This window comes from Oncorhynchus gorbuscha, linkage group LG11, assembly GCF_021184085.1.
Source record: "Oncorhynchus gorbuscha isolate QuinsamMale2020 ecotype Even-year linkage group LG11, OgorEven_v1.0, whole genome shotgun sequence".
In the NCBI taxonomy this organism is placed as follows: Eukaryota; Metazoa; Chordata; class Actinopteri; order Salmoniformes; family Salmonidae; genus Oncorhynchus; species Oncorhynchus gorbuscha.
In genome coordinates this window covers 66,057,681-66,071,945 of record NC_060183.1, presented here as the reverse complement: position 1 = coordinate 66,071,945, position 14,265 = coordinate 66,057,681, and the positions used below count along the sequence as shown (strand labels likewise).

At 43.6% G+C, this 14,265-nt stretch overlaps 1 protein-coding gene across 5 annotated transcripts in view; it reads left to right on the top strand.

The window, feature by feature from the left end:
- Positions 1 to 13,822, top strand: part of LOC124049139 (fibrinogen C domain-containing protein 1-like) — a 205,313-nt gene extending 191,491 nt beyond the window's left edge. For all 5 annotated transcript variants that reach the window (XM_046370506.1, XM_046370504.1, XM_046370505.1 and 2 more), the window contains 2 exons: positions 8,752 to 8,931; positions 11,815 to 13,822. In XM_046370506.1, coding sequence (XP_046226462.1) covers positions 8,752 to 8,931; positions 11,815 to 12,077 — 443 coding nt within the window. In that variant the 3' untranslated portion in view covers positions 12,078 to 13,822. The remainder of the gene's footprint in view (positions 1 to 8,751; positions 8,932 to 11,814) is intronic.
- The last annotated feature ends 443 nt before the right edge of the window (positions 13,823 to 14,265 follow it).

Here is a 14,265-nt window from a genome sequence, read left to right as displayed (position 1 = left end):
ACGTTTTTCTCAGGTTTTCGCCTGCCATATGAGTTCTGTTATACTCACAGACATCATTCAAACAGTTTCAGAAACGCCAGAGTGTTTTCTACCCAATACTAATAATAATATGCATATATTAGCATCCTAGACAGAGTAGGAGGCAGTTCACTCTGGGCATGGTATTCTTCCAAAAGTGAAAATGCTGCCCCCTATCCCAAAAAGGATAACTGAACAATAGGGGAGTTCAGCCATGTTTTGGCAACCTTGGCTGGATGAATGAACTGTTTAATTACAATGAACTCAATGCCACTTGGCCACGGACTGGAATTGTACACAATACCAAACACAATGGAAATGATTTCTAGTTAAAAAACTGCATTGTTGTCAGTTGCGTGTGATTTCTGGGAAGGACGTGTGGGATCGGTGCCCTTGAGAAGTCTATTTGAATCGATGTTGTTGTTACCAACTATTGTCATTTTACAAAGCTGTCTGGATCTGATACACTGGAGTGTAGCCCTGCTGGTACACACTTGTAGGGTGATACTGTTAACACATTCATAGTCAGACAATCATTGGGTTCACAGTAGTAGGTACAGTGTAGTAATATAGTCATAACAAATTAAATCCATTGTAGTCACAAAACATAGGAGATCAGTGGGATTAATATAGAGGGGGAGGCTCCTCCAATGGAGCAATCAACATGATAATTCACCAGAAAAACACCTCAAGATCCTCATTGCTGAGGAGCAGAGGCAGTTTAAATACAGTGGCAAGAAAAAGTATGTAAACCCTTTGGAATTATCTGGGTTTCTGCATAAATTGGCCATATAACTTAATCTGATCTACATCTAAGTCACAACAATAGACAAACACATTCTGCTTAAACTTATAACACACTAACAAGTATTCATTTTCATGTCTAACCATTCACAGTACAAGGTGGAAAAAGAATGTGAACCCTTAGATCTAATAACTGGTTGACCCTCCTTTGGCAGCAATCACCTCAAATGATTTCTGTAGTTGCGGATCCGAACTGCACAACAGTCAGGAGGAATTTCGGACCAACAATATTCTTGGGATGTCTGGTGTGAATCTCTTGAGGTCATGCCACAGCATTTCAATCGGGTTGAGGTCAGGGCTCTGCTGCCCACCACTTCAGAGGTGTATTTTATTCTGTTGAAGCCATTTTGCTTTTGATTTACTTCTGTGTTTTGGGTTGTTGTCCTGTTGCATCACCCAACTTCTGTTGACCTTCAATTGGCGGACAGATAGTCTTACATTCTCCTGCAAAATGTCTTGATAAACATGGGAATTCATTTTTCCTTCGTTGATAGCAAGCTGTCCAGGCCCTGTGGCAGCAAAGCAGTGCCAAACCACGATGCTCCCTCCACCATACTTTATTGTTGATATGAGTAGTTGATCTTGGTGTGCTGTGCCTTTTTTTCTCTATACATAGTGTTGTGTGTTCCTTCCAAACAACTTAACTTTAGTTTTATCTGTCCACAGAATATTTTGCCAGGTGTGCCGTGGAACATACAGGTGCTCTTTTGTGAACTTCAAACGTGCAGCAATGCTTTTTTTGGACAGCAGTGGCTTCCTCCGTAATGTCTTCCCATGAACACCATTCTTGTCTAGTGTTCTACGTATCTTAGACTCGTCAACAGAGATGTTAGCATGTTCCAGAGATTTCTGTAAGTCTTTTGCTGACACTCTAGGATTCGTTTTAACCTCATTGAGCATTCTGCGCTGTGCTCTTGCAGTCATCTTTTCAGGACAGCCACTCCTAGGGAGAGTAGCAACAGTGCTGAACTTTCTCGGTTTATAGAAAATTTGTCTTACCGTGGACTGATGAACATCAAGGCTTTTAGAGATACTTTTGTAACCCTTTCCAGGTTATGCAAGTCAACAATTCGTAATTTTAGGTCTTCTGAGATCTCTTTTGTTTGAGGCATGATTCACATAAGGAAATGCTTCTTGTGAATAGCAGATGCAAATTTTGTGAGTGTTTTTATAAGGCAGGGCAGCTCTAAACAAAATCTCCAATCTTGTCTCATTAATTGGACTCCAGATTAGCTCACTCCAGTTCGCTATTGGGGAAGTCATTAGCCTAGGGGTTCACATCCTTTTTCCAACCTACACTGTGAATTTTTAAATGATGTATTCAATATAGACAAGGAAAATACAATAATTGGTGTGCTATTAGTTTAAGCAAACTGTGTTTGTCTGTTCTTGTGACTTTGATGAAGATCAGATCAAATTTTATGATCAATTTATAATCAAGTAATTCCAAAGGGTTCACATACTTTTTCTTGCCACTGTAACTCAACAATGGCATTGAATTAGCGTGGCTGGCTAGGAAGACCACACTTGAGCGTTTTAAGTTTTAACTAAGGAAGACCATGAACGTCTTTGTTGTTTTGGAATGTTTCTCAGCCTGACAAATTGAACCCTATCCCCTACATAGTGCCCTGGTCAAAAGTATTGCACGATGTAAACAATAGAGTGCCATTGGGATGCAGCTTCTGTTGAATTATTCTCAGGAAGAGTCTAAGAGAGAATCTCCAGGGCTTCAATTTGATAGTGAATTGTGTGTGTGTGTGTGTGTGTGTGTGTGTGTGTGTGTGTGTGTGTGTGTGTGTGTGTGTGTGTGTGTGTGTGTGTGTGTGTGTGTGTGTGTGTGTGTGTGTGTGTGTGTGTGTGTGTGTGTGTGTGTGTGTGTGTGTGTGTGTGTGTGTGTGTGTGTGTGTGAAAGTGTATTGTGAAGTCTGAGAACGGAACATATGAACGACTGAGAAGCACCCAAGAATGTGCTGATGATCTGTGGAACTCAAAGAGTTGGTAGACGTAGACCCACCTCCTGTTGAGGGAAACTAAACCCAAACTAAGCCGCTCCTCTACCCTGGCACCCTATTTCTTACATTAGAGGTTCCTAAACTTTTTTGGCCCACATCCCCATTTTGACATCTTGAAATTCTCATGACCCCAACCATTATGTAATTATCAGTAAATGTAAGCTTTTTTTTTGGTGCTATGGCAGTCAATTGAAAAGCATTACAACAGTATTTCTGATTGTCTTCTAATCTCACCATCACATACTTTTAATGCGGGGCTTTGACAGCCAATTGCAAATGAGTCTGACATAATGACTCTAATCTCACCACCACTAATGAGATGGGTGTGCTTAATGCATGTAGTGTCAGAGCTTCTCAAAGTCAGGGGCGTTGTCAACAGTACGCACCTGGATCAATATTTGGTTTTAATGCTGACAAGGGCACTGACTGAAGCTTCACACAGATATGAGCGAGCGAAGGGTACCATCAGTTTTCTGTTGCTTTCAAGACAACTGGGAACTCTGAATAATATGAGGTCAAATTAAGAGGTCAGTGATCTTCAGGTCGGAAAGTCAGAGCTCTAGAAAGAGACCTGAGTACCCGAGTTGGAAATCCGAGTTGGATGACAGTTCAAAACAATTTTTCCCAGTTTTAACTAATTTATTCATGAGTTCCCCGTTGTCTTGAACGCACCGAAGTCGAAAGTTGCCGACTTCCCAGTTCTGAGTTCCCCGTTGTCTTGAACGCACCGAAGTCGAAAGTTGCCGACTTCCCAGTTCTGAGTTCCCAGTTGTTTTGAACGTACCGAAGTCGAAAGTTGCCGACTTCCCAGTTCTGAGTTCCCAGTTGTTTTGAACGTACCGAAGTCGAAAGTTGCCGACTTCCCAGTTCTGAGTTCCCAGTTGTTTTGAACATGGCATTAATGGTCAGAGGTCTACTTATCTGTAGAATGTTTTTGCATTTCCCCTGCATGTTTGCGTTCAGTTCGTTCAATTTACCAAATATGTCTGCTACAAATGTTCATTACACAGAGAGTCAACCAAGCCTGATTTTTTACATCCATTGTGAAAGACAAGTTCCTCTATCAATGTGAAAGATCTTTCTAACACTCCCCCTCGATAACCACCAAGCCTGTGAAATAGAACATTGTCATGCTCTTATCCCATATCTCCACATAGTTTTGCTAACACACGTGCGCGCAGTGGATGTGGTTTCATGTAGTTTACAATCAAAGTTACCTGCTGCAGTATACACTGAGTGTACCAAACAGAACAGCCTCAATTTGTCTGAGCATGGACTCAACAAGGTTTCGAAAGCATTCCACAGGGATGCTGGCCCATGTTGACTCCAATGCTTCTCAAAGTTGTGTCAAGTTGTCTGGATGTCCTTTGGGTGGTGGATCATTCTTGATACACACGGGAAACTGTGTGAAAAACTCATCAGCATTGCAGTTCTTGACACAAACCGGTACGCCTACTACTGTACCCCGTTCAAAGGCACTTAAATATTTTATCTTGCCCATGCACCCTGTCTCCTACCCTTCATCTACACTGATTGAAGTGTATTTTATTGACATCAATAAAGGATTACAACTTTGACCTTGATTCACCTGGTCAGTCTATGTTATGGATATCAGGTGTTCTTAATGTTTGTATACTCAGTGTATCTCCGACTTCTATGCTCAGCTCTTTTGCTGCCAGTTGCTCTTGGTGTAACATATAATGTGTCAGAGGGAGACACGTTCATAACTAGAGTGCAGAGCCCTGCCCACCGTCCTGCTATAGATGGAGCCCAATCTGTGCAAATGCCCAGCATTCGATCCCATGGAATCTGTTTTTTTTTGTCAATATAGTCACGCAGCATACTGTACATCCCCTGTTCCGTTTCATACTCGGGAATCATGAGACAGAACAATGAGTCATTCATTCAGTTTCCTCTTGATTGCTAGCATAGCATAAACTATTTGTTTAACAGTGTTATCTGACAAAGGTATTGATGTGAGTTTTCACCATCTCAAATTCATTGCAATAGTGTGGTTTCAGTCGAACGGTCAGGTGCAACCTTTTCCTATGCTCTAAGGGCACTCTGGTTGAATTGTATATTTTACATTTGAATCATTTCACCAGGGCTTGCTGTTTCACCAGAGTTTTCTGTTTCACCAAGGTTGCTGTTTCACCAGGGTTTGTTGTCAAATTAGGCCTTGTAGTGAGCCCTTGTCAACCCTCTGTCAGACCACGCTGAGACGTACAGAACTGCAGGATTGTTAATTCATTCAAATGAGACTGAGCCACGAGCAGTTCATTTTGGTGAGGTTTGGATAGGAAGATAACTGATTTTCTGATGAGGTGCGTCTGGGAAATGCCGTTGGCTCCTGACAATATGTTTCTGCTCTCTTGTCCGCTATGGAATTGTTAAGCCAAACATGTTTGACTTGGTAATGAGTGACAAGTAGTTGGCAAGACTGCGCAAACAGATCTGGGACCAGGCTACTGAACAGTTGATCTATTGCTCATTCGCGTTCTCTTATCTTGTTTCTGTATGATTCAAGTGTCAGTTTCAAATTGTATTAGTCGTATGTACGGGATACAGATGGTGTACAGCGTAAAACAAAATGCTTACTTACAAGTTATTTTATGTAATCAGAGCACTATGTCATATCTTTACTGTGACCTCAAACTAAAGCAGCTTGTTCCCATTGCTTACAGTTCAGTAATGATAACGGATCCTTGAAATCTCAGACCACAAGCTTAGTTTAAAGCTACAAAGCCTGGGGAAAATCAAGCTTTACTTTCATTCTTTCTCTTTCAAATCTGTTTTCATCCTAAGAAAACACCTGTATTCAGAGAATGTGTTTTGAACACCCAAGCTAGAGGTTGATATCTACTGAGTTGCAGACCCCCACTGTTAGTCTGTCTGAAACACCTCAGAGTGCCTTGAGTCCCCAGGTTGGACTGGAGGGAGGGAGAGAGAGAGAGAGAGAGAGAGAGAGAGAGAGAGGTGTGTTCCTGTCAGGATGTTTGTTTTTGTCAGGAGGTGGGTTTCTGTCAGGTGTGTCAGTCACTGCTGCATCTTTGATCAGCGGAGTGCACAGCTTTGGCCTGAAAGCACGATCAGTCTACACAGCAGGGGGAAACAAGACACAGGAGGTGGCAAGGATGTGTGGAAGGAGGGATGGCAACACTTTCCTCCTCTAGCGCTCTCTGCCTATCACTCTTTTTCCACCCTCACTCTCTCTCTCTCCCCTCTGTCTGTCTCCCCCTCTCTCTCAACCTTAATTAGAGATCATTTAGACAGCCATGACACCCCTGAACTGAAACAGACTCACTGAGTCAGTCACCACACAGCTGGTTGTGTGTCTGATGTATTTGTGTGTTTGTCTGTATTGTGTCTGTACACAATACAGTGTAAACCATCTGTGGGCACCGGTTGGGGTCAGTCGATGTCCTTCTCAGTCAGTCAGTTTCAGGAAATATAATTGATTAACTGGAGATTTGTCAATCAATACATTTAACTTTTTCTGAAAGATTGATTAAATTCAAACTTGAGCATTTCTTTTTTGTATTTGTATTTATTATGGATCCCCATTAGCTGTTGCCAAGGCAGCAGCTGCTCTTCCTGGGGTCCGGCAAAATTAAGGCAGTTATACTATTTTACAATACTTTCATAACAGATTTCACAATACACTAAATGTGTGCCCTCAGGCCCCTAATCCACTACCACATATCTACAACACAAAATCCATGTGTGTGTATAGCGTGTATGTTATCATGTGTGTGTACTGTGGTTCGTCCTTTAAAGGTTTCAGCATACTGCAGCACAGCTTGGGTGGTGCCGCAGAATTCCATGGCACGTTATTTAAGTGCCAACCACTGGTACCATTAACCTGTTACTCCTACCCACTACTTTTTCGAACATTCTGTTAAAAATCGCGCAACATTTCAGCGCCCTGCTCATGCCAGGAATATAGTATATGCATATGATTAGTATGTGTGGATAGAAAACATTCAGACGTTTATAAAACTGGTTAAATCACGGCTGTGACTATAACAGAACGTGCGTTTCATCGAAAGCGCAGGAAAATCTGATCACTGAAAATGGAAATATATATCCATCCGCCACTTCAACCCATTGATAAAGGCGAACCACAATAAATGGGGCTGAGGTTGCAATACCTACAGCTTCCACACGATGTCAACAGTCTTGTCATTTGCCTAGGCTTTGTTTCTTCGTCAAACGAAGAAGAGACAAGCCATTTGTTCAAGTCTCCGACCGGATATTTTGGTTGAGATTTACCCGGACATTATTTCCAGACGGACAGCTAAAGAATATACTTCAGAGCAGTCCAAAACGGTTATAAAATAGTTGTAGGCTATTGCTTCAAATCCTATTGCTTCTAACTTCAATATGCTCTTTAAATGAATAAGACCTACACCACTTTTAACATCACATTACTCAACACTAGTGAGACTCATGTCGCCGATGGTAGGCCTACAATATATTGAAACATATGATGTGACTCTCCGCCAATAATTACATATAGGGGATTGGAGGATTCTAAATTTAAACCAAAAGCTGCCTCATGGGTCTCCCTGTGGCGGCCGACAACGATATCAAAACTACATCTATAGCAACACATTTTGCACTGCGGGATCCCCCATCTGCTCCGGAGCCCCATCCACAATGTATAATATACACAGCTAGATAGAAAGCGGAGTAGATAGAGCTCCTGGAACCATTCATTTACTTCTCCAGACAAAGAGGGCTCCATTGGAGAACTCATCTGGGACTAACTTAGCAGTTTAGCTAGGTTAGTGACTCTTTCAAGCAGACTCCAACCTGTCAGTTAAGTGGTTTTTCGGGACTAGAAATAGCAGTCCTAGCTGTTAAAAGCAAACCGCGTTGCAGAAACAAGTTCTGTATTCATGTCCAACAAAGATTGGTTATGTTTTAGTTAAAATAACTAACCGAGTGTTTCCAGTATACAGTGTTCAGTGTTCAGCTGCGTACTCTGATGACGTAAGGACCATGAGCATCGAGTTGGAATGGAGTGAAATTGACACACAGCAAGCTGAAGAGTGTATGGTTGAGACTGGATAACGGTTTCATATTTGTGTTTTCTTTCATGGGAGCTTCCAAATGCAGTGACTGGTTAATGTCCATTCAGACATGTACATGCAAACACACACACACACACACACACACACACACACACACACACACACACACACACACACACACACACACACACACACACACACACACACACACACACACACACACACACACACACACACACACACACACACACACACACACACACACAGACTTACAACTAAGGCCCAGAGTTCACACTCTCTGCAAATGTTCATTTCCAAATTAAGTTATGACACGCTGTCATAGTATTCCACACTTAACGTGTGTGTGTGTTTGTGCGTTTGTGTGTGAATACCTGCATGCGTGTGTGTTGATCAGAGTGTGTCCTTTAAGTGCTTGGTTTGTGAGGACCCAGCTGCTGTCTTTAAAGTTATGTGACAGAGCATGGGTTAACGCATCCAGACCGGGCATCCTGCTGCACAGAGGGGACCTCTCACTTACTGTAGCAGGGTGACTTCTGGGAACTGACTGGCAGGTGAGGAAATTATGTGTATTTTGGTTTTCGTGAAAGACGCACGGTGCAGTACCAAGCTGTTGAATGGCTTCGGTGGGGTTTTCTCTGAGCAACAAGGGGGTCTCTTTCCCTCAGGGAGGGGCTCTGATTGGTCACCTCTAACACCTTCTCTCTTTCTCTCCTTCTCTTTCTCACTTCTTTCTCATTCATTCTTTCATTCATTCATTCTCTTTCCTTCCCTCTCTCCCATCCCTTTTTCTCTCTCTCTCTCTCTCTCTCTCTCTCTCTCTCTCTCTCTCTCTCTCTCTCTCTCTCTCTCTCTCTCTGCAGGTTTGAAGCAGATTCATGCCTTGTCCATCCAGGGTAACTATGAGTTGAGGATTGACCTGGAGGACTTTGACAACAGTACAGCCTACGCCCAGTACGAGACCTTTGGAGTGGGCCTGTTCTCTGTGGACCCGGATGATGATGGATACCCACTGACAGTTGGAGATTACTCCGGAAACGCAGGTACATGGTTATATCTGACTGACCAGTTCCCGTTGGGGATCGAGAAAGTATATACCTAAAAAACTTAACATTAATGTTTGATTCAAATCATAGATTAGGTCATTGTAGACCTAGACATCAATCAAAGGGTAAAGCACCCCAAACACAAACATTTAAGCCTCAGATTTACTTCTCAAATACTACAATTATAACGCAGTAATGCGTTGATTCTATCTATCGTCATATCTGCTGTGTCATCTGCAGTAGTCTTGTTAATATTGTTAAGTGCTGAGGGGGTGAGGTTGGGAGGGGTGATGGGGTTAGGGAGGGAGGCAGAAAGGGAGGGAGAGATGGAGGGAGTGTTTGGTTTTGGTCTCCACTGTGTTGTGTTAATGCCCGATGATTTAACAATGTAGACAGACAGACTGAGGGGGACAAAGAGTATATATCTGTTCCCCAAATGTCACATCTCACCCAGTGCCCCGTCCGGTGAATAAATTACTACACAATGAATTACTGTGGTTGACCTGCAGCGTAAACAAACCACTGTCTCACGCTCGTCGCTACAAAGAAGCAATTTTAAGAACCTTTGGGTCGCTTAGCACAACACACAGACAGAGAAGGGGGACAGATGAGAGAGGAGGGATGGGGGAACGACGAGGGAGAAGAGAGGGAGAGGGAGAGAGAGGGTAAAGAAGGACACAATCAGGTTTTGGAGAGAGAGAGAGATGGGTTGTTTAAATGGCTTATAGCTTCTCCTACTGCAATGAAACTGACAACGTGCCTGTTGGACATTTGAATCCCCCTGCAGCATACGAAGCCTCCCCCTGTATTCTTGTACCCTCTTAGTACCACAATATTTGTTATTATCATCCGCAATGACTGTTTTAGACACCTACCACTCTTCTGCCCCTCTCCCACACACACACACACACACACATTAAAATACTCACAGACACACACACACACACACACATATATATATATATACACACGTTTTCCTCTGATCTGAGATCTGTAGACAGGTAGTTATTGTGGCTAGAAGCTGCTGGATCTTAATGGTGTTCAGTGGAGCCGCCCATCCCATCCCCTTCCCTTTACCAAGACAAGGTGACACTGAGCGGGCTGCAAATGAGACTCTAAGTGCCCCTAGCCTGGTTCATCTCTCTCTCCCCTTATTTAGTTTCATCCGGTAACCATCATCATGCTGTCACGATGGGTTGTATGTTTTGATCTTTTTTCTCTGTTTTGCCATTTCTTCTATCGGAACTAATTGCACCATGGGTTACCGTGGAAACGGCAAATTGAGAGAGGGTTGGGAGGGTTTGGTTGGAGGGGAGAAGGGAGTAGCAGTGGCCACACCCAGCCTGGGGATTTAAACGCTTAAGATGCCCAGACGAGCTGCTAGCAAACACCTCACCACTGGAGAGGAGGGGTTTTATCCCCCTCTGGTCACAGACACAGCATGAAGCATTATAGAGAGGGAGATGGGAAGTGAGGGAAAGAGTGAAAAACACACAGGGAGACGTAGAGTAATATAAAAATCCACATCCAGGCATTCGTGTACTTTTGTTTATTGAAAGCCTGAAGAGTTGCTATGAAACACCAATAACAAGTACATTATTCTCTGAAATCGTTTATTGTGTGGTACAGAATGTCATCACTCAATATCCCCATGTGCAGTGCCGCTGACAGTAAGCCAACAACCCAAGTATGACATTCAGCGCAAAGCCGTAGCCTATACCGATGTAGGATCTTAATTTGATCACTATTTTTTCCTGAGAGTTTTCCTTCACAACAGGAAATGCAAACTTGTATTGTATTTACGTTTTTAAAAAGGCTTCTAATGTTTGTAATTTCCACTTTGAAATTTCAAACTTGATTTGCCACAACTAAAAATGCATCAACCCTTAGAAAAATGTCAAATAATTATAATCCACATAATGATTCACATCACCTGTTACTTGAGGATTATTTCCTGCTGTAGCAAACTGACTAAAATGAAGATCCTACATCTGTAGCTAACTGTGTCATGTACCTCTCTTTAGTTCTATTTCTGCTGCAGCTACAAAGATCCTCATTGTGTGTGTGTGTGTGTGTGTGTGTGTGTGTGTGTGTGTGTGTGTGTGTGTGTGTGTGTGTGTGTGTGTGTGTGTGTGTGTGTGTGTGTGTGTGTGTGTGTGTGTGTGTGTGTGTGTGTGTGTGTGTGTGTGTGTGTGTGTGTGTGTGTGTGTGTGTGTGTGTGCGTGCTGTGACAGTTGTGTGGTGATCGGATCGTTAGGGATGTGATATTAGCAGGAGGATAAAAAGGTCAGCATAGAGCCCTTTGATAAATAAACAACATAGTGTTGTAACACTGGAATTTATGTAATGAGGACTGATCTTCTAGAAAGGACAGGAGGCACCTCTCTCTGATCTCACGTAATTTATGGAAATTATTGATTGTAAAATCCTGAGTCATTTAGGTAAATGAATGGGAAAGCAGTGCTGCTGTCTGATGTATGAGATCTCTGGACAAATACATTAGTTGAACTAGGAAGGACCAATCAAAACACTGAGAAGTTGAAACCTATTTTATCAGCCTCTCTCAATTATCTTCTTATTTTTTGTCTTCCCATCTATCTTCTATTTCTCCTCTGTTCATCCTTGTCCTTTGACTGTGTGTGTGTGTGTGTGTGTGTGTGTGTGTGTGTGTGTGTGTGTGTGTGTGTGTGTGTGTGTGTGTGTGTGTGTGTGTGTGTGTGTGTGTGTGTGTGTGTGTGTGTGTGTGTGTGTGTGTGTGTGTGTGTGTGTGTGTGTGCGTGCATATGCATATGTGTGCATGAATGCAACATAAATGTGTCCTTCACTCATCCAATCTACCCCCCACCCTCCACCACCAACCCGCTCCCCTTCACCATACAGGCGATGCTCTGCTCAAGCACAACGGGATGAAGTTCACAACCAAAGACAAGGACAACGACCACTCAGAGAACAACTGTGCCTCCTTCTACCACGGCGCCTGGTGGTACCGTAACTGCCACACGTCCAACCTGAACGGACAGTACCTCCGCGGGCAGCACACCTCCTATGCCGACGGCATCGAGTGGTCCACCTGGACCGGCTGGCAGTACTCCCTCAAGTTCTCTGAGATGAAGATACGACCTGCGCGCGACGAGAGCAAATGAGTATATGAGGCAATAACAGAGGAAAGGAGTTGAAAGTGTTCAGAGTAATAAAACCACACCCTCAGATACTGTTTACTGAATGACTAAAAGGATTGACATCTTTGATTGGTTTACTACTATTCTCTACTGTTTCCTGTGGAGCCCTTGTCCCTCTCCACCACCTCCCGGCCCCGCCCAAGTTCATGTGCCCCATCCCTACCCGTAGTCCCCTATCGCCTACTAGTGTTGTGCTGAGGCTTTTTGTGCCCCCCTCCCACCCACACACTTCCTTCACTACAACCTCATGACTCCACTGGATCAGGAAATGAGTCTGATTCACTCTGTTCATCACTCTTTCTATTAGTGCTTCATTTATATCTAGTTATTAATCAAGTATCTGTCTATTCCTTCTGAGCCTTGACCTTGTCCTTGACCTGTCTCCTGTGTTTTTTGTGCCCTGTAACCAGTAGTCCTATTCCCACAGTCCTTTGCTGCATTGCTGCCAGTCAGCGAAGCGTGGTGTTACCGTGTGACCTTAGAACAAGTGACTGATTCATGATATGTCAGAAACGGAGATGTGACATTACAGTTGGAACACACACACACACACAGACACATACACAAACTTACACACACACGCACACACACACATACACACACGCATACACACACGCATACACACACACAGACACACACACAGACACACACACACAAACTTACACACACACATACATACACACTTACACACACGCATACACACACTTACACACACACACCCTGCCCCCTGAAGCTACAATATGACCACAGCAAAACTCTGTCACCTAAAGTGACCCGGCTGCATTGGCCTCCCAGCCAGAATGGCCCAACCCACAGTACTGCTTATGTGTCCCTTTATTTCAGATAGCCTCGGTAGGAGGCACAGCGCAATGGAACAGCTGCACCAGTGTAGAGCGGGAACGGTTGAAATAAAAGGAGACATTAGATTGAAAGAGGGAGAGAGAGAGAGAGAGAGAGAGAGAGAGAGAGAGGAGGGGGAGAGAGAGAGGACAGGTCAAACAGAGGGGTCGAAGGGAATGACTTAATGAAAAGGAGACTAAGAAAATGGGAATATACAGAGAAAAAGAAAGATGGAGGAGAGGCTATGGAGGGCTGAGGAAGAAGGGATGAGTAAACAAGAGGGAACCGATCTCAATCATCTGACTGAGGCTATTAGGGAGCATATTGGCACTTAGTCTGATCACCAACCAAGTTACTACTTCTACAGTACCCCAGATGGTAATGCTGCAGTGTGTGTTAGTGTCTGCGTGCATGCATGCAAGTGTGCTTGTCCTCTAATCACTCTCGCAGTCACCATAAGAGTCCATTTCAGTGATCCATTTCAGCTCCCAGTCAGTCAGACAAACAGCCTATGTAAAAATGATATGATGAAGGTTATCAAGTTCCCATTGGTAGTGGGTGAATGTAGGAGGCAGCAGAATGGAAAAGAGGAAAATACAGGGAAAGGAATGGGGTGAAGTGACAAGGTGCCTCTGGTGGCCTACCATAGAAAGAACGAGAGGAAGAAAGGTTATTTGACTGCTACCTTCCAGAGCCTGGAGTGTCATGACAGAGAGGGTAGTGTGTTATTCATCTGTTCCTTTAGGGAGTAGAGCATGTTTTAACCTTTGCCACCACGACCACAAGGTTAAATAGTCCCCTACATCCCTGAGCATTTAAATTCTATTCTTGTGCTTTCACAATCAACTGTATAGTCGATAGAAGCTGCTTCACACTTCACACATGGACACACAAGCACACACACACACACACACACACACACACACACACACACACACACACACACACACACACACACACACACACACTGACACACAAACACACACACTGACACACAAACACACACACACACTGACACACAAACACACACACACACACACTGACACACACACACTCTGATAACTGTCCTTTAACGCAGTTACATACACATTCTGTTTTCATCTCATCCTTTATGTTCAATTTCATCCATATCTCTTTTTTTATCCACCTCACCTCTCATCTCCTCCCCCTCTACTCCATCTCCCCTCTCTCCTCCACTCCCCTCTCTACTCCATCTCCCCTCTCTCCTCCTCTCCTTCTCTACTACTCTCCCTTTCTCCTCCTCTCCTTCTCTACTACCCTCCCTCTCTCCTCCTCTCCCCTTCTCCCCATT